Source organism: Sus scrofa, chromosome 6, assembly GCF_054392235.1.
Source record: "Sus scrofa isolate SSC_HxYL_T2T_F1_AM1 chromosome 6, Sscrofa_HxYL_maternal_Yorkshire_Landrace_v2.0, whole genome shotgun sequence".
Lineage (NCBI taxonomy): Eukaryota > Metazoa > Chordata > Mammalia > Artiodactyla > Suidae > Sus > Sus scrofa.
The window spans coordinates 48,639,250-48,658,504 of record NC_139388.1 but is presented as its reverse complement, the minus strand read 5'-3'; the positions used below and the strand labels follow the sequence as shown (position 1 = coordinate 48,658,504).

General features: G+C 53.1%; 1 protein-coding gene across 3 annotated transcripts in view; it reads right to left on the bottom strand.

Moving 5' to 3' along the window:
• Positions 1–10,987: 10,987 nt before the first annotated feature.
• HPN (hepsin) overlaps positions 10,988–19,255 on the bottom strand; it is a 19,346-nt gene continuing 11,078 nt past the window's right edge. For all 3 annotated transcript variants that reach the window (XM_021097151.2, XM_084960781.1, XM_084960782.1), the window contains 9 exons: positions 16,995–17,124; positions 16,796–16,918; positions 16,608–16,648; positions 16,214–16,379; positions 15,922–16,112; positions 12,429–12,524; positions 12,094–12,236; positions 11,755–11,919; positions 10,988–11,333 (listed from right to left, as the gene is read on the bottom strand). In XM_021097151.2, the coding sequence (XP_020952810.1) occupies positions 11,295–11,333; positions 11,755–11,919; positions 12,094–12,236; positions 12,429–12,524; positions 15,922–16,112; positions 16,214–16,379; positions 16,608–16,648; positions 16,796–16,918; positions 16,995–17,124 (1,094 nt within the window). In that variant the 3' untranslated portion in view covers positions 10,988–11,294. The remainder of the gene's footprint in view (positions 11,334–11,754; positions 11,920–12,093; positions 12,237–12,428; positions 12,525–15,921; positions 16,113–16,213; positions 16,380–16,607; positions 16,649–16,795; positions 16,919–16,994; positions 17,125–19,255) is intronic.

The window sequence follows — 19,255 nt, the reverse complement described above, 5'->3', positions numbered from 1 at the left end:
ACCCACCAGCCCCAGGACCTTTGCACTTGCCATTCCCTCTACTACAAACTCTTCTCACAGGTCACGTGGACCCCTCCCTCACCTCCTTTCTTCAGGGTTTTGCTCAGACATCACCTTCTTGATGCATCTTACCTTGACAGCTTGATTTAAAGCCACATCTTCCATCTGGAAACCACTTTGCCCCACCTTCTCTATTTTTTTTCTGTAGCACTAGCATATATCACCTCCCGACATACTTACATTATATTTTTCCTCCCTCCCTCGTGTCCCATTGTGTCAGCTCTGAGAGGGAGGGACCTTCCTTGCCTCTTCCATTCCCTCTGTGTCTCCAGCACTGAGCACCAGGTCTGGCACATAGTAGATGCTCAGGAAATATGTGCTGAGCAAATGAATGAAAACCAATCATAAGAGTTACTCTACCCAGATGCCACAACTTATGAATCAGGTACCCCTCTTGCCTTAAGGAGATCACACTTTGGGGGCACACAGGTAACGAAGGAACTCAGAGCCACAAAGCCTGGGTTCAAATTCTGGCTCCACCTTCTTCTCACTCTGTGACCTCAGGCAAGCAACTCTTCCTTCTGGGCCTCAGTTTCCCCATCTCAACAATGGGGATAAGAATAGCACTCACCCTGCAGGGCTGCCCTTTGGATTCAATGGGGTTGTTGTGTGGGAGGCTGACAGCATGACTAATCCTGAAAGCTGGTTCCCTTCCTGGAAGGGGGTGGGGTGGGAGGGGCACGACTGTGTTTTCCAACAGCCAACAATGGAACTCTTGTAGGCAGGGGCCCTCGGGCATGGAAAACACAGCCACCCCTGTGGGTTTCAGACAAAAGTCTCAGGTCTCAGAAGGGAGGTTTTCCAGGGTATTTACATTCTTTGAAGATTGTTGCAACAAGAAATACAGGTTTGAGGATGTCAGCCCACTGGAGTGGGCCCCCTTTTTATCCGTCTCCCTACAGTGAGCAGCTGTGAGGGTTGGAGGGATCTTTCCTACACACAGCTCCTGAGGCTGGGACTAGATAGGGCCTAAGACAATTCTCTGGGTCACAAGGATTGGCTCTGTGGGGTCCCATGGAAGGGAAGCACAGAAAGTTTTTTTAGTTAATTGAAGGAAGAAAAGATTTGGACAGTGGAGAAAGGACTTTTGAGGCCTGGAAGTTGCAGTCATTTCATCACCACAAGAAAAGCCAGCCTGAGGACAAAACGAATGCTATAGAGGACTACAGACCAAGAGAAATTCTGATCCACAGAGTCTGCACCCTGATCAAGCCATGCCTGACCTCCCTCTGGAATTTTCAGCTATACAATCTAAAATTTTGACTTGTTTGTGTTAGAGTTTGGTTTTGTTTTTGGCTACCCCAAGGCATATGGGATTCCTAGGCCATGACTCAGATCTGAGCCACAACTGCGACCCAGGCTGCAGATTTGGCAATGCCAGATCCCCACCATGGGGCAAGGCCGGGGATCAAACCCATGTCTCAGTGCTCTCAAGACACTGCTGATCCCATTGCACCACAGTGGGAACTCCTATTTGTGTTAGTTTTCCTGTTTTTTGTGAATAAAAACAAACAAACTGATCTGAAAAATTCTGCAGACGCAGAATCACTGTACCTTCCTTAGGATATGTTACAAGATTTTTGCTTAGAGCCAGAGCATTCCTTTTAGCTTCAGCCAGTTCAAGCACCTCCAGGGGCCAATGAGTCTTACCTTGGCCAGGTCAATGCATGTCTCTATAAAAGAATCTGGGCCTCGTTCACTTGCATAGATATCTTTGAAATGGACCTGTGCTCTTTCCCAACTTTCGTTCTGGAAAAACAGCATCAAGCCAAAGGAGGCAAGAAGAAAGGACTTCTGAGATGAGGGAGGTGGTGGGTGCCATTTGACAGCAGGTGCCGTCAAAGCCACTGACGGCCAAGCAGGACACAGACAGAGGATTGACCGCTGGATGGGGGACCTCAAGAATGAACTTGAAAGGAGACAAAATGGCTCAGTGGTTAAGGAATCCAACTAGGAACCACGAGGTTGCAGGTTCGATCCCTGACCTTGCTCAGTGGGTTAAGGATCCGGCATTGCCATGAGCTGTGGTGTAGGTCACAGACGCGGCTAGGATTCCGTGCTGCTGTGGCTGTGGTGTAGGCCAACAGCTGTAGCTCCAATTTGACCCCTAGCCTGGGAACCTCCATATGCCGCAGGTGTGGCCCTAGAAAATACAAAAAAAAAAAAAAAAAAAAAAAGCCTGTTGGGAGATCATTCAGGAGACTGGAGAGCGAGGGCCTGGAGGCAGTGAGAGACAACCGTGGTGGGCATTGGCTGTAAAGGGCATTTAAGAAGATGGGCAAGGGCAGGAGGGCGGGGAGCTTTCTTAGGACGGGGCAAATCGGAGCCTCTGGATTCAGGTGAGAAGGATCCAGTAAAAAGGTGTGGACTCAGATCAGGGGGTCCCAAACTCAAGTGTGCATCAGAATCCCCAAGAGGCTGGTTAAAACAGACTGCTGGATCCCACCCCGAGTGGTGATGGGGGTGCCACCCAAGAATTTCCCTTTTTTTTTTTTTGTAAGGGCCGCACACATGGCATACAGAGGTTCCCAGGTTGAATCGGAGCTACAGCTGCCGGCCTACACCACTGACCTACCCCACAGCCACAGCCACAGCCACGCGGGATCTGAGCCATGCCTGTGACCTACACCAGAGCTCACAGCAACGCCGCCAGGGATGGAACCCTCAACCTCAGGGTTCCTTGTCAGATTTGTTTCCACTGTGGAGCTACTGGCAGCTCCAGAATTTCCATTTCAAAGGAGTTCCCAGGCGGTGCTGTGGCGGCAGGTCCGGGTCCCCTTTGAGAACCACCGATGCAGGAGAGGGAGCAGGAAGGGGGGCCGCATTCGGGAGGAGTCACATGTGGGGCTCAGTTGGGAGCACAGACTCTCCTCTATCCCCGCTGCCTTCCAGGCAGCGGGGCCCAGCGGCAGGGAGGGCTGGGGAGGGAGGCCTCACAGAGCATTTCTGCCCGTCTTTCCCTGTGAAATGAGAATCATCACCTCCGAGAGAGGTGATTTGTTCTGAGCAGGGAGAGGAAACCGGAACTGGTCATCGTCCAGGAGAGGGGACCGGTGGAGGTACCAGGGGGCTGGCAAGATGCCTCTTCAAGTTCATGATCCCAGGCCTGAAGGTGGCCCTGGGGTGTTCAGCTGCCCAGGGGTGGGTGCAAGAGGCGAGGGGACGGGGTTCCTGTCGTGGCTCAGCGGTTAAGGAACCCAGCAAGGATCCATAAGGATGAGGGTTGGATCCCTGGCCTTGCTCAGTGCGTTAAGGACCTGGCATTGCCATGAGCTGTGGTGTATGTAGGTTGCAGATGCGGCTTGGACCCCAAGTTGCTGTGGCTGTAGTGTAGGCCAGCAGCTGCAGCACCGTTTCTACCCCTAGCCTGGGAACCTCCATATGCCATGGGTGCAGCCCTAAAAAGAAAAAAAAAAAAAAAAAAAAAAAAAAAAAGAGGAGGCCCTGGGAGACTCCATCTCTCCTGTGACTATCCGCCTGCCCCAGGTGAGCCCATCGAGCCATTTACCCTCTGCCTACCATGTATCCACCTGTCCGTCTGTCCCCCTGACTTCTGTCTCATCAGCTCTTCTGTTCGTTCTTTTTGTTTTTCCATCAGCCTGACACTCTGTCCATCGACCTGTCTATGCACCTAACCATTCTATCCTCCTCTTCGTCTGTCCGTCCATCTGCCTGATGGTCTCCTCTTGTCTGTCTCTCAGTCTGCTTGTCCATCCGCCCTTTGATTCTCTGCCCCCCAGTCTCTTTGACAGCCTCGGGGACTGCCAGTTCATCGGACTGTTCCTGTCACTCTTGGGGTGCCCCACCCCTGCTCTACCCTCTAGCCCAGCCCCAGCCTCACGTGCCAGCATGAGTCCTGTTGGGCCTTCGGACCTCAGCACCACGTCCTGGCCGTGGACCACCAGACACACAAGGATCTCTGGCTTTGGGGCTCCCTGACCCAGCTCCACCTCCACGCAGATGCCAGGGAGCAGGGCCAGGACAAAACAGCCAGGCTGGAGCCGCAGCTGCTATGCAGAGTATGTGCAGATGGCCCTGGCGCCCGGGTGGCAGCCTGGGGTGATGAGCAGGCACACACTGCCACCCCACCCAGCAGCCATCCAGCCAGCAGTGCACCCGGCCTTGATGCCCACAGTGGTCCCGGCGGCTACAGGCACTGCTCCTCCAGAAAGAGGCACCAAAGGGCTGGGAAGCAAGTGGAGCTGGGGCCTGGAATCCTGGTCCTGAGAGAGGAGGGACCAACAGTCTTGTCTCCTAGGTCTGAGGATGGAATGAGCTGGAGAACCGGACCTCTGGATCCCAAAGGAGGAGGAGGCTGGGGCCTCAGGCTCCCAGTCCCCGTGGGCTTGGGTCTGGGGTAGGGGCCCACTGCCTCACCACTGTGGGCACAGCCATTAGGAACCACAAAAGCATGGGTGTGGAAGGCCCAGACCCCTGGGACCCCCACGTTGCTGGTGTCTGCCGCGCGCAGGATGTCGGGGGTCCTGGAGCCATGGTGAAGTGGTCCCTCTGCTGGCCGCTGTTGAAGGGTGTGAGTCAGGGCAGGTCAACCAGGCATCTTCTCACCTCCCTGAGGACCCGGCAGCCTCTGCTCTTTCCCCACCCTCCTGGGCCATAACACACCCGCCAGGCCACTGTGGGAGCTCTGTCAGCAGCAGATCCTCAGAGACACCATCATTCTCTGGAGGGAGGGCCCCTTCCCCAGGGGTACAGGAGAGAGGCTAGGGACACCAAGACCACCGAGGCCCCTCCAGCCCCACCAGGGCAGGGCCGTGTCCCCTCAGACCCCTATGGCCCTCCCAGCCTCCCCCCAGTCCTGTCCCCTCATCAGGTTGGGGGGGGACACACGTCCAGCCTCACCTTTGAGCTCCTCACTCCAGGGCACTTGTTTCTGTAGGACTAGGCGAGGGGGTTTTCTGCTAAGGGTTAGGGTCTACCCACCACAGCTGACCCTTTTCTGGAACCCCCGACCCCACACACCCACCAGCAGTACCAGAGAAGCCCCATCGTGGCCCCATGGACTGGCTGCTGCCCTGGCTTCTACCTGGAGCGGTTCATGGATCCAGGGGGCCTAGGAAGCACCCAGGGGTCTTGGGCCAGGCCTGCAGGTGGGGGATGGGAGGTTAAGAGGAAACAGATGGCCTCTAGGATGGCTTTCCCAGTGGGCACAGTTATCACAGGCAGCCAGGGCCCAAGAGGAGCCTGAGCATGAGTCAGGGTCCCCAGGTGGATTAATCCATGCAGATGGACTGAGCGCCACTGCAGCTGGAGAGCTGATGGCACAGAGCGCTTCTCTTCCAGGACCCAAACTCCTCATGGGGAGTTTCCAGTTCTCTCCCCAGCAGGTTAAAGATGCACTCACAGGCTCCCGGGACCTCAGTGAGCATGCACGGAGGGGGCTGTGGAGATGGCACCTGGGAAGCTGAAGGGACACGGAGGGATGTCTGCAAAGAATGAAGGCAGGGTGTGTGGGAGAGACTCAGAGCTGGGCATTTGGGAACCTGACTGGGGGACATACCAGCAGGAGAGCTTCCCCTGGAAAGACGAATGAGGGACAGGTGAAGGGGGCTCAGACTGCAGAGCCACCCTGGCAGAGGAGGTGCAGAAGTAGGCAGTGGGGACTCCATCTTCAAAGTGGGGGTCCCCACGTCACCACTCTGTCTCCCCAAACCCAAGCTATCCCTTCACATGTTAAACCCAGGTGGAACAGAGGGGCCCCTGGCCAGGCCAATTTGCAGGCTCCTTCCCACCCCAGAAGAAGTGAAGCTGACCCTCAGCTTCCTCTCACTCTGAGCAATCCTTGGGTAAGAGCTCCCATCGTCATCCCCAGGAGGCCCCAAGAATCCAGAGACACAGCCTTCCCTGGGGGCCCAGGGAACCCCAGGGGGGCAGCCTGGTCCCCTGAGAGAGTGGTCGCCAGAGAGGGAGCAGACCGCTCAGTCCCCTCTCCTGTGATGTCCCAGTCACCATCCCAGTCCCAGCTTCGCCCCCTCAGAAGTGCCACCTTGAGCAGGTTCACAGCCCTCCTGGCTCATATGAGGATTAAACCCAGAGAGTGGCACGTGGGCTGCCAGCGAGGGAATTCCAGGACCACGACGGAGGGCAGTGAAGAAGCATTCATTATTATTTTGCTAGTATTTGGTTATCTAATATGTTTTAGTGTATTGGAAAAAGTATGCCACTGCCACGTGAAGCCTACACTTTCATAAAGAGTGTTGCTCAAGGCTTGGAGTTCCTGTTGTGGTGCAGCAGAAACGAATCCAACTAGTAACCATGAGGATGCAGGTTCGATCCCCAGCCTTGCTCAGTGGGTCATGGATCTGGCGTTGCCATGAGCTATGGTGTAGGCTGACACCTGTAGCTCTGATTCCACCCCTAGCCTGGGAAATTTCCTATGCTGTGGATGTGGCCCCCAAAGCAAAAATAAATAAATAAATAAATAAATAAATAAATAAGAAGACCACATTCAGAAACATCTGAATTGGGGCAAATTCCAAAGTAACACACATAAAACTCCCAACAGTGCCTGGCACATAGTAAGTGCTCAAAAAATCTTCACGGGGAGTTTCCATTGTGGCTCAGGGGTAATGTACCCGACTCGTATCCATGAGGACATAGATCCGATCCCTGGCCCCGCTCAGTGGGATATAATCTGGCGTTGCTGTGGCTGTGGTGCAGGCCAGCAGCTGCAGCTCTGATTTGACCCCTAGCCTGGGAACCTGGGAACTTACATATGCTGCAAGTGTAGCCCTAAAAAGCAAAGAAACAAAACAAAAAACAACTTGATAAATATATCTATTATTATTATCTAGAGGTATAGCAAAGGGGCACTCTAGCCAAATGCTTGTATGCCGAAAGCTGAACATCATCATCATAAAATGAATTTCTGAGATATAAAAAAAAAGATCTGAAAATGTGTTAAAAATGTATCACTGTTACAATTTTATTACCCACAATTGCCAGGGGCAAATCTCCCAAGTTGAACACTTTAGCGAGGGACAATTTCCAGAGTTCTTCTACGATCAATAAGTTCCGGCGGCAGCTCTAAAACACAGTCCTCAGTGTTTTCACGAGCCTCCCACCGTGAGGTGAGGCTCTGTCTCTGCCTCCTCTCCTTGAGGCTGAGCAATTTGGTGATGGCTTCGACCAGCAGAACAGAAAAGAAAGGAGGCTGCTGTGTAAGAGGAAGCATTCGCTGGAATGCTCCCTCAGGAGCCCTCGGCCACAGAGAAGCCTGCGTGTCCTGAGGCGGCCATGCTGGGAGGAAGCCCAAGCCACTCCCGGCTGAGCCCTGCTTCAGAGCCGGTCCAGTCCAGACACCGGACCGTGAGGAAAGCAGCCCCTGTTCACCACATCACTCCCTACTCCAGAGCTTTTAGCTAAGGACCTGGACATGATGGAGCAGAGTTGTCCCTGCACGTCCCCTTTTTGGAGCCACAGAATCCAGGAGTGTAATAAAATAGTTGTAACTTTACACCACAACGTTTGGGATGCTTCCTTATGCAGCAGTGGAACTGGGACAGCTGCTCAGGACATCACTGCAGTATTGATACAGTATTAGGTTTGCTGCAGAAGCTGAAATCCACCCTCTACTTGCAGCACTATGTGAACATTGACAATAATTATTTCTGAATGCAGAATTAACGGCCGTCACAATCATTGCTAATTAGGGTGGCAATTTACTTGCAGCATAACTCTGGTGGAAAAATAACTGTACATTTCTCCCTCAGCTTGACTGGGAGAATGCCAACTTACGAACCCCATATGGAGTTTTCCATTCCGAGTTACATCCAGGAGGCTTTCTATATTTGAAAGCGAATATTCAGATATAAACATTCACTATGAACGCAAAGCCTTGCTTGTATTCCTGAGATGGTTACATAAATTAGAAAAGATGGGCCAAATGCTTCTGGCTCGGAGATACCCAGCAATGACATGGAAGAAAGAGTTTTGATATTCGATCTTTCTGAAGACCAAAATCCACGTAGAGCTTCTAAGCAAGGCTGTGATCCTTATTATTATTTGTCTAGTGTCTGAGTGACTCCTTGTGTGTGTGGCAAGGTTAGAGGGAGCAGGAGGAGAAACAGAGGCCCACCCAGCCCTGTCCAACCAGAGACTAGTGAATGGCTGTGAGTGACTCACAATCCCCCACCCCAAGAGCAATAATTCAGGCAGAACACAGAGTGGCCTCCTCATTAACACCTTCCCAGCCGATCTTGGCTTTCTTTTTGGCCACACCTGAGGCATGCGGAAGTTCTCAGGCCAGGAATTAAATCCAAGCCACAGCAGTTACCCATGCCACAGTAGTGACAACACCAGGTCCTTAACTGCTAGGCCACCAGGGAACTCCCTATTGGCTTTTTTTTTTTTTTTTTTTTTTTTTTTAGGGCCACACCTGCAGCATATGGAAGTTCCCAGGCTAGGGGTTGAATCAGAGCTGCAGCTGTTGGCCTACACCACAGCCACAGCAATGCCAGATCTGAGCAACGTCAACGTCTGTGACCTATACCACAGCTCCCAGCAACGCCAGGTCCTTATCCCACTGAGCGAGGCCAGAGATAGAACCCACATCCTCATGGATACTAGGAAGACTTGTTTTCACTGAGCCACAATGGGAACCCAGGTTTTTTTTTGAGAAGTCTCTTGATTTTTATTTTTTAAAAAAATTTTTGGAGTTCCCATCGTGGCTCAGTGGTTAATGAACCTGACTAGGAACCATAAGGTTGCAGGTTCGATCCCTGGCCTCGCTCAGTGGGTTAAGGATCTGTCTTTGCCGTGAGCTGTGGTGTAGGTTTTGCAGACGGGGCTTAGATCCCGTGTTGCTGTGGCTGCGGTGTAGCCTGGTGGCTACAGCTCTGAGTAGACCCCTAGCCTGGGAACCTCCATATGCCATGGGTGCAGCCCTAGAAAAGACAAAAAATTTTTTTTTAAATTAAAGTATAGTTGATTTTGGAGTTCCCGTCGTGGCGCAGTGGTTAACGAATCCGACTAGGAACCATGAGGTCGCGGGTTCGGCCCCTGCCCTTGCTCAGTGGGTTAACGATCCGGCGTTGCTGTGAGCTGTGGTGTAGGTTGCAGACGCGGCTCGGATCCCGCGTTGCTGTGGCTCTGGCGTAGGCTGGTGGCTACAGCTCCGATTCGACCCTAGCCTGGGAACCTCCATATGCTGCGGGAGCGGCCCAAGAAATAACAACAACAACAACAACAACAACAAAAGACAAAAAAGACAAAAAAAAAAAAAAAAGTATAGTTGATTTACAATGTGGTGTCAATTTCTACTGTATGACAAAGAGACCCATTCAAATATATATATAACTTCTTTTTCTTATATCATCTTTCATCATGTTCTATCACAAGACATCAGACATAGTTCCCTGTGCTATACAATAGGAGCCCTATTGGCTTTTTTTTTTTTTTTTTTTTTTTTTTTTGCTTTACAGGGCCGCACTTGTGACACATGGAGGTTCCCAAGGGTTGAATCGGAGCTGCAGCTACCAGCCTGCAACACAGCCACAGCCACACCAGATCCAAGCCGCACCTGCAACCTACACCACAGCTCACGGCAACGCCAGTTCTTAACCCACTGAGTGAGGCCAGGGATTGAACCTGTGTCCTCATGGATACTAGTCAGATTCGTTAACCGCTGAGCCATGACAGGAACTCCAGGTGCTGTATTTTTTTTTTCAGCTGACAATAATGCAAAATTTGACAGTCCCATCCACATAACAATTCATTTCTAATAAAACAATGTGCGAGTCAAGTCTTGAAGTAGATCTCCAACACAGCGCAGAACTGCACAGCCCATGCAGGCGGTTGTAAGACTGAGTGGAGATATGCAGCTGGGGAGTTCCTTATGGACAAAGCCATGGTGGAGACCCCCAAATCCTAGGGGACTTGTCCAGGGAGGGATGCTTGGAGCACTTTCTATACAGACAGTCTGTACAGTAGTCAAAGGCGCTTCCTGTGTCTGTTTATATTTTAAAAAATTGCTCCGGGGCTTGTAGTGGATGGACAACACGTTATAATTTTCATTACTGGAAGTCGGGAAACAGGCACCTGGTGGGCTTCCTGTGGAGCATCAGGTGTCCAGCCACACCTGGACCACAGGAGCCAGGAAACACCTTCACTTCTTGTAGTTTAGGGGGGCAGTGGTGCCCCCTGGTGGCCAAGAGAGTCCCCACAAGATCTGCAGATGCTCTGGCCCAGATGAAGAGATGGGAGTAGGGGTCTCAGGTATGTTCACAGGGCCTGGCTCTTTTGCCTCCACCCGGCAGGGCCTTGCTTCCTGTATTGATCCATGGTGGATGTCTTTTTTTTTTTTTTTTTTTTTTTTTTCTCACTGGGCATTTTTTTTCTGGAAACAGGACCTCATTTTCCTTTGAGGAATGTAATGCATATAGTCCTTGAGGCTCAAACCTCCGCCCCACCCCAGGCACAGGTGCATAGAGATTTGATGAGGGATGAGCACGTGACCCAAATCTGTCCAATGAGATCCAGGCCCAGGACTTTTTTTTTTTTGGCTGTAGATAAGCAACAAGAAGGGAAGAAGCAACCTTTTTCCACTGGGGCTGCTAAGTGGTCTGTGGCATCTAACTCTAGAGTGTGAGTGGGTTGGGAGGACCTCTCTGACTCTGGTTGTGGGGCGCCCTGCTTGAAACGAGACTGACACAGAGAAAAGCAGATGTGAGCGAGGAAATGAGGCACAGTTCTGATGAAAATATGTGAGCAGCTGGATCCAGCAGTACCTGAAGCCAGAGGTGTCAGGGCATGTCCAATTAAATGAACCAATTAAGATCTTTTCTCTTAAGCCAACAGGAACTGGAGGATCACAATCCCTGCCTGATGTGTGCCGGGCCTTAATGGCTCTCTTCCCTCCCCAAAAAACGTCCTCATTTGCCGCTATACCTTTGCAAACCCAGAGACCATGTTAATCAAAACCATCTTTATTATTTAAAGAGCATCCTGTCATCAGGGGCACTAGATAGGGGCCCCCAGATGGCAGAACAATATTTACATGGGGGTCAGGAGGGTGAGGCTCGGGTGATGCCAGGGCTGAGTGGGCCCGCCACTGTGGAAGAGAGGACCTTGGAGGGAGGGTATCCTTGGACCTGTGGGCTGGGCCCAAGAAGAAAAATGTTCTATCCCAGGCCCAGGGTGAACCCCATCATGAGGGGCTGGAGCCACCTGGATCAGCTTGGGCCCTGGAGGCGAGCGCAGCGAGCAGAAGCCGCAGGTCAGAGCTGGGTCACCATGCCGCTGGCTTCGGAGTGAGTCTGGGGAGAGACAACTACGGGCTTCTGAGGTCTGACAGGCTTCCCCCCTAAAGGCCCATGGCTGACCTCCCCTTCCCAGGAGCCCTCTGAAATGCACCTGTCTTTCAAGCCGGAGCATAGGTTTCCAGAAAACCCTGCCTCCCTTTCTCCCTTATTGATTTATTTTAGGGCTACACTTGTGGCATATGGAAGCTCCCAGGCTAGGGGTTGAATTGGAGCTGCAACTGCCAGCCTACACCACAGGTGGAAGCAACTTTGGATCCTTAACCCACTGAGTGAGACCGGGGATCAAACTAATATCCATCTTCATGGCTATTAGTTGGGTTCTTAACCCACTGAGCCACAGTGGGAACTCCCCCCTTTCTTGCTTGGTGTCCCAAACCCTCCTGCCCTCTGGCTCCCATCTGGACTCAAGTTTCACCTTTATGGCCTGGAAGATCCACTCCCGGAAGTCACTGACTTTGGTGTAGACGCCTGGCTTTTGGGCCAGGGCACAGCCGGTGCCCCAGCTCACGATGCCACACAGCCGCCAGCGTGGCGTCCGAGAGATGCTGTCCTCACACACGAAGGGGCCACCACTGTCACCCTGGTGGGGGAAGGAAGGCCAGGCTGGAGGCTGACACAGTTGGCCTGGAGGCCTCCCTGGAGGGCCATCGGCTGAGAGCCCTCCGGCCCTGAGATAGGGAGCCCAACCGCCCACTGCCCTGGGTCTCCATCCTTGGAGAGGCCAGGGACAGGCCTGCCCCACACAGTCCCTCACCTGGCAGGCGTCAATGCCACCCTCAGGGTAGCCGGCACAGAACATCTTGGGCTTGATCTGGTTTCCGTAGAAGTCGGGGCCATTGCAGACATCATTGCTGATTATGGGGACTCGGGCCTCCTGGAGCACCCCAGCCTGTTGGCCTGGGGGTGTGTGGGCAAGGCTGGCCGAAGCTGGGGAGCATGCACACCTCCCTCCCCTCCTGGTGCCCACCCGGGCTCCTCAGTGTCCCTACACCCTCAGGACAAGAGGCATTCAAGCCACCCGACCGCCCTTCCCCAGCCCGGTTCAGAATCTCCCTAAGGGTGGCTTCACAGGCAGAGGACAGGACTCACCGTAGTACTGCGTGTTGCCCCAGCCTGTCACCGTGCAGATCTTGCCGTCCACCAGGGCTTGGCCGGCAGCCGGGAGGCACACGGGCTGGATGTATTCTGTGGGAGAGACCACGCCAGTCCCGGCCCACCCCACCTGGCACAAACGTCCGTCCGGCAGCCTCCAGGGCCCCTGGCCCGTTTCCTCTGTTCTTTTGCAACAACCACAGCCGAAGCTGCCTTCTCCTGAGAGCTCACAAAGTACTAGGTACCTTCCTGGGGCAGTTCCTTTAATAGCCCATCAGCCTAGCAGAGTTCCCGGGTGGCTCAGCCGGTTGAGGATCTGGCATTGTCACTGCAGTGGCTTGGGTTGCTGTGGTGGGGCAGCTTCAGTCCCTAGTCTGGGAACTTCCACATACCTTGGGTGTAGCTAAAAAAAAAAAAAAAAAAAAAAAAAAGAGGAGTTCCCGTCGTGGCACAGTGGTTAAGGAATCGGGCTAGGAACCATGAGGTTGTGGGTTCGGTCCCTGCCCTTGCTCAGTGGATTAAGGATCCAGCGTTGCCGTGAGCTGTGGTGTAGGTTGCAGACGAGGCTCGGAGCCCGCGTTGCTGTGTCTCTGGTGTAGGCTGGCGGCTACAGCTCCGATTAGAACCCTAGCCTGGGAACCTCCATATGCCGCGGGAGCGGCCCAAGAAATAGCAAAAAAGACAAAAAAATAATAATAATTATAAAAAAATTTTTAAAAAATTAAAAATAAAAAAAAGAGAGCGAGAGAAAGGAAGGAGGGAGGGAGGGAGGGAAGAAAGAAAGAAAAAGGAAGGAAGGAAGGAAGGAAGGAGGGAGAAAACAAACCACAACCAAATATCCCCTCAGCCCAGGAGATGGGAGCTATTATTACCCCGTTTAAAGACAGGGAAATAAGGCCCCGTCACTTCTCCAAAGTTTCAGAATGAGCCAATGACAAAGCCAGAATTTGAACCCAGGTTGGCTCAATTTCCAAGCCTGTGGGGCTGCCCCTGCCAAGAGGGTGCCTCTGTGAGAAATCAAAAAGCCACCCTGTCCTGAGATATTGACTTCCACCTGTCAGAAAATGCCAATAAACATGCCAGTCTGTCCTGTTCCCAGTAAGAGGGGCGTCCCGGAGACAGGACATCCTTGTATGATGCACAACCCACCCACACAAGCGGCCCTGGCAGCCCAGCCTGCTGCCTGCCTGCTGGTGACTTCATCTGCCTGGGCTCAGAGATCCCAGGTGGGAAATGAAAATAACCATCTCCCCCCAGAGGTGTATCTTGAGAAATCGATGAGGCGGGGCACAGCATGCCTGGCTGATGGGAAACGCTCACGTAATTAGTAAGAGTAATAAACAACAATAGCAATGGTCGTTCATATTAACTGAGTGTTGGCATTGCTCTGGGCTCCTGACTCAGATTAACCCTTTCCATCATCTCAGTCATCTTCAAACGTCCTTAGAAAGATGAGAGACACTGAGGCACGGAGAGGCGAAGCCACATGCCCAACGTGGCAGAGCTGGCCTTGTTTGGTTCTAAAGAAAAACATGTACCACCCCCTTAAATGGAAAACCAGGAATCATGGATGATTAAGAAGAAAATAACCAGAAAAATCAGTATAATGCAAACCACAAAATGGTACCGACTCCCCTGGCAGCACAGCTGGGGGGCTTACAGGCATGGGTTCCAGCGTCAGGTGGCCTGAGCTCAAATCTTTGTCATTTGCCAGTTGGGGGCATTACTTACCTTCTCTGTGTTGGCACCTCTCCCCCTTGGGGGAAAACAGGATCATTAGAGAACCCACTCTCCCGGGGCTGCTGTGACAGCGAAATGCGTGCGTGCTGGGGACAGGCTGAGCGCGGTAGCTGCACACAGGGGGCGTGTGCAAGTGTCGGTGGTCATCCTATCACCGTTATTATTGTATTTTTCATCATTATTATTATCATACCACTGCCCGCGGAAGGCTCACCATCATCACTATTATTATTTTTTTAATATCTATTTATTTATTTAGTCTTTTCAGGCCCACACCTGCGGCATATGGAAGTTCCCAGGCTGGAGTCTAATCAAAGCTACAGCTGCCGGCCTACACCACAGCCACAGCCACACCGGATCCGAGCTGCGTCTGCGACCTACACCATGGCTCACAGCAATGCCGGATCCTTAATCCACTGAGCGAGGCCAGGAATCGAACCTGCATCCTCATGGATACTAGTCAGATTCGTTTCTGCTGAGCCACGACGGGAACTCCTTTTTTTGTTTTTGCTTTTGGTGTAGCCTTTGATTATTTTTATTACTCACTACTACTACGCTGTGGTTTTCCAAAAGCTGAAGCCCCACCGCCTGCTCTTTGACCAAAAGGCATGTGTTGGGCAGAAGTCCAAGATACATCGGCACCCAGGTGAGTTTTTCCTCATTGAGAACGAGGAAATACTCTGGAGAACTGTGGAAGGAATAACCACGGACTTCCTGACTCGTTCATATACTTTCCTTTTTCTTTCTTTCTTTCTTTCTTTTTGGTAACAGCTTTCCTGAACTAGAATTCACATATGTTCACCCACTTAAAGTGTACAGTGGTTTTTAGAGGGGTTTTAGGTACAGGCGTGCACCTGTCTTGCTGTAGGAACGTGCCACCACCACCACAACTAATTTTTAGGACAGTTTCGCCCTCTTCTTTACCTACGACCTCTCAATGTCCCCAGGCCGGCCCCACCTCCAGGGAACCATTAATAAACCATCTAACTCTACAGGTTTGCCTCTTCCAGACACGTCATATAAACGGAATCATGGAGCGTGTGGCTCTGTGCCCGATTTCTTTTGTAGCACATTGTGGCCCAGGGTCATCCACTGTGTAACCTGAATCAGCACTTCATTCCTTTTTATGGCCTGTTACCATTCCACCGGGTGGATCTAACACACTTTGTTTATTCCGCGTGTCAGATGGTAGACATCTGGGGTGTCTCCATCTTTTTTTTTTTTTCTTTTTTCTGTCTTTTGTCTTTTTAGGGCTGCACCCACCGGCATGTGGAAGTTCCCAGGCTAGGGGTCTAATCAGAGCTACAGCCGCCGGCCTAGGCCACAGCTCACAGCAACACTGGATCCTTAACCCACTGAGCGAGGCCAGGGATCGAACCTGCAACCTCACGGTTCCTAGTCGGATTCGTTTCCGCTGCGCCACGACGGGAACTCCCTCCATCTTTTTCCTACTGCAAATAATGCAGCAATGAACACTGCGTGCTAGTTTTTGTGTGGCTATGGGTCTTCATTTCGTTGGGGTGTGTCTAGGAGCGGATTGCTGGGCCGAATGATAACTTGTGCTTAAATATTTGAAGAATCGCCGCATGATTTTCCCGAATGGCTGCACCAATGGTTCCCAGCCGATGAATGCCCAGCCTGTACCTCTCGAGATGGTTTCCCTCACCATCACGGATTCCCAAGCCCCAGCCCCTCCTCTGTCGTCCTGGCCCCGGGAGTCCCCAAGGCCAAGGATCGGTCCCTGAGTTACCTGTGAGGACCAGGGAGCTGGAGAGGTGGACCAGGGCGATATCATTGCTGTTCTCCTCGCTGTTGGGGTCTCGAAAGGGGAGATAGTCCCCATGGTAGATCACCGCCTGCACCCCCATCTGCAGGCCGTGGGGTGAGGTCTGGGCCACAGCACCGGCGAATACTCGCCATCGAGACAGGACCCGGTTCCGCCTACCAGGGATAGGAGGGGAGGGTGGCCGCCTGCCTGGGCACAACCTCCCCTACCTCGCCACTCCCCTACCTCCCCCCTTGGTGCCGTGGGGGGTACTCACTCGGGGAAGCAGTGGGCGGCTGTCAGCACCCAGTCTTTGGAGAGCAGGGATCCCCCACAGAGGTGTGCTCCGTCGTAGCGAAGACTGACTTGCCACGGCCACCGGCCCAGGCTGGTGTCCTGACCGCCCACAATGCGATCCACGGGCAGCTTCCTATGGCCGCAGTCTGTGGGAGGCGGGTGGTCAGGGGCAGGCGGAGGCCTGGACCCACTGCCCCAGGTGGCTCTGAGAGGTCATGGCCCACTCTGGGGAGAGGGAGGGGACACAACCCTAGCCTCAGGGGTCTGCGGGAACAGGGGTCTGAGGAGACACAGCCCCATCCTTGGGGACCTAGGGGGACATGACCCTGCCTTGGGGGGGTCTCAGAAGAGGGCTCTGAGTTACAGGGTCTCACCTTGGCATGTGGTTGCCAGGAAATGGCCCCTGGGACAGTCGCTGTGAGAGAGGCAGGGATGGAGACGCAGAGAGAGACAAAGAGAGGCCAATTAAGAGGGGTAAGAGGCCCAGGGGAGCACGGCTGTGGGTGCCCGGAAGGCCTTGGGGCCCGCGGTGTGCGCCCTGCCTGCCCACCGCCCTCCTCACCACACGGAGAGGACCTCAAGCAGCCTCCGGGCCTGCGGCAGCCTCCCCTCATCCACACAGAAGAAGCCCGACGTGCCGTTGGCGCCCGCAGTCCGCACATCCAGCTCTGAGTGGGTCAGTGACCTGGGCGGGGCAGGGGTCAGGCCTGCAGCCCCCCGCCCTCCCGGCCCCCCCCCCGCCCCCAGGGGCACCCCAGTACCTGAGGAAGCCCATCTCCTCGCAGCTGAGCCCTGCCACCCTGGCGTTGGAGCGCGAGGAGCACAGCAGGCGCCACGTGCCCTCCGTCTCATCAAACACGGTGAGCCGAGAATCCCCGGGGCCGACCTGCACTGCAGGGCGACAGGACAACCGCCTGGGTCACCTACCCGCCAGAGCCCTCCCCGCCTGGTCTCCCTCCTCGGGGGTCTAGCCTTGAATCCCTGCAGGCCTGATCAGCGTGCCCGGGGGCCCCCCTCATTTGTGACAGCTTCTGGTCAAGTCCAATCAAAGATCCGGGGCCCTGGGACCAGCTGCCCGGCCAGGAACCAGGGGACTTTCTCCTGCCTCGTGGATTCCTAAGCTGGTTGCCCCTGAGCTGGAAATCTAGAACTTTTCCGGAACATTTGGAAAGAGGGGAAGGGTTTAAAGCAAGCTCCCAGGAGAACGGATCTCCTGGGGCCCATCTGTGCCCCCAGGAGGGAAAAATAAGCCAACATGGGGTAAACTAAGAGATTTCTGATAAGATGTTTAAAGGCCCTTGATGGAGTCAAGCTGGAAGAACCTCCAAAATTGCTGCTGACATCAGTTACTCATTTCCCTTTTTGTTTAGCCAGTTTCTTCATTTTTCCTTTTGTCTTCTGCAGCCAAAAGACTCCTGACTAAACTAACACACTGCCAATTCTTTTTTCTTCTTTTTAGGGCCACACCTGCAGCATATGGAATTTCCCAGACCAGGGGTCGAATTGGAGCTGCAGCAGCCAGCCTACAGCCACAGCAATGCCAGATCCAAGCCGCGCCTGCGACCCATGCCACCACTTGAGGCAACCCCGGATACTTAACCCACTGAGCAAGGCCAGGGATTGAACCTGCATCCTCACGGATACTATGTCAGGTTCTTAACCCCCTGAGCCACAACAGGAACTCCACACTGCCAAAATATTTAAATAGACTTCCTATGGTCTTAAAAAAAAAAAAAAAAAAAAAAAAAAAAGAATAACTATCTTTTTCATCAGGACTCTCAGAGCCTTGAATACACACTAAATTGCACGATAATTCTGCAAGCAGAGATGCAGGATTCATTCAGCCATTCATTCAACAAGAGTTAACTAGACACAAACTCCAGGGCCAGTCCTATGTGGAATGATGCTGGGGACAAAAAGATGACCAAAACAGCCCTGGACTATGTCTGCAGCCATAGTCCAAGCCAAAGTCTGCAGGTGGGGGAGACAGAGAGCAATTAAAAAAAAAAAGTCACCCACATGAGCAAACACCTCATCACAAGCTGGAGAAGGGGTGGGGCGGAGACACACAGCCAGGCTGGAGGGAGCTGAGAGGGCATTCCTCGTGCATGGGGCTTATTGTGTTGGGAAGGGATGCTCCCTTCAGCCCCTCGCACGTGGCCAGAGGACCCTTGACCACGCCTGAGCCAGGTCACAGCCCTTAGGCGTATTTATTTACATTTAGCAAACACTCAGCATGTGCCAGGTTCTATTTTGGGCAGGGAACAGATCAGACAAAATCCCCAGCTCTGGGGAGCTTGAAGCCAGTAGGTGAGCTGGATCACAACAGGGACGGAGGAGTGAAATAGACGGTGTGTCATAAAAGAAGAAGTGGCCAGGGAGAGAAATCGAACTTGACAGAGGCAGGGGAGGGCTGGCACGGGGTGGGGGGCAGGGGAGGTTGCCCTTTCCAACAGGTAGGCAGGGAACGCTTCCCTGAGAAGGTGGTGTGCAGCCACCTGAAGGAGGTGAGAAGGAGGTGAGGGAACAGAGAACTAGGCCGAGGGAACTGCAAGGGCAAGGATCCCAAGGTTGCTCGGGGTGGGGGTGGGGGGTTGAGGATCAGTGAAGAGGCTGGAGCAGAGTGGGGGAGGGGATCGGACATGGAAGACAAGACTAGACCGAACCAGGACTTTTTTTTTTTTTTTTTGTCTTTTTGCCTTTTCTAGGGCCGCTTCTGTGGCATATGAAGACTCCCAGGCTAGGGGTCCAATCAGAGCTGTAGCCACCGGCCTACGCCAGAGCCACAGCAAACGCGGGATCCGAGCCGCGTCTGCGACCTACACCACAGCTCACGGCAACGCTGGATCCTTAACCCACTGAGCAAGGCTAGGGATCGAACCCTCAACCTCATGGTTCCTAGTCGGATTCGTTTCCACTGAGCCACGATGGGAACTCCCAAATTCTTATTTTTAAATGACTTCTTGATGCTCCAGAAATGTGATTTCCAGAAAGCATAAGGCTTCAGAAAAGATGGTCACTT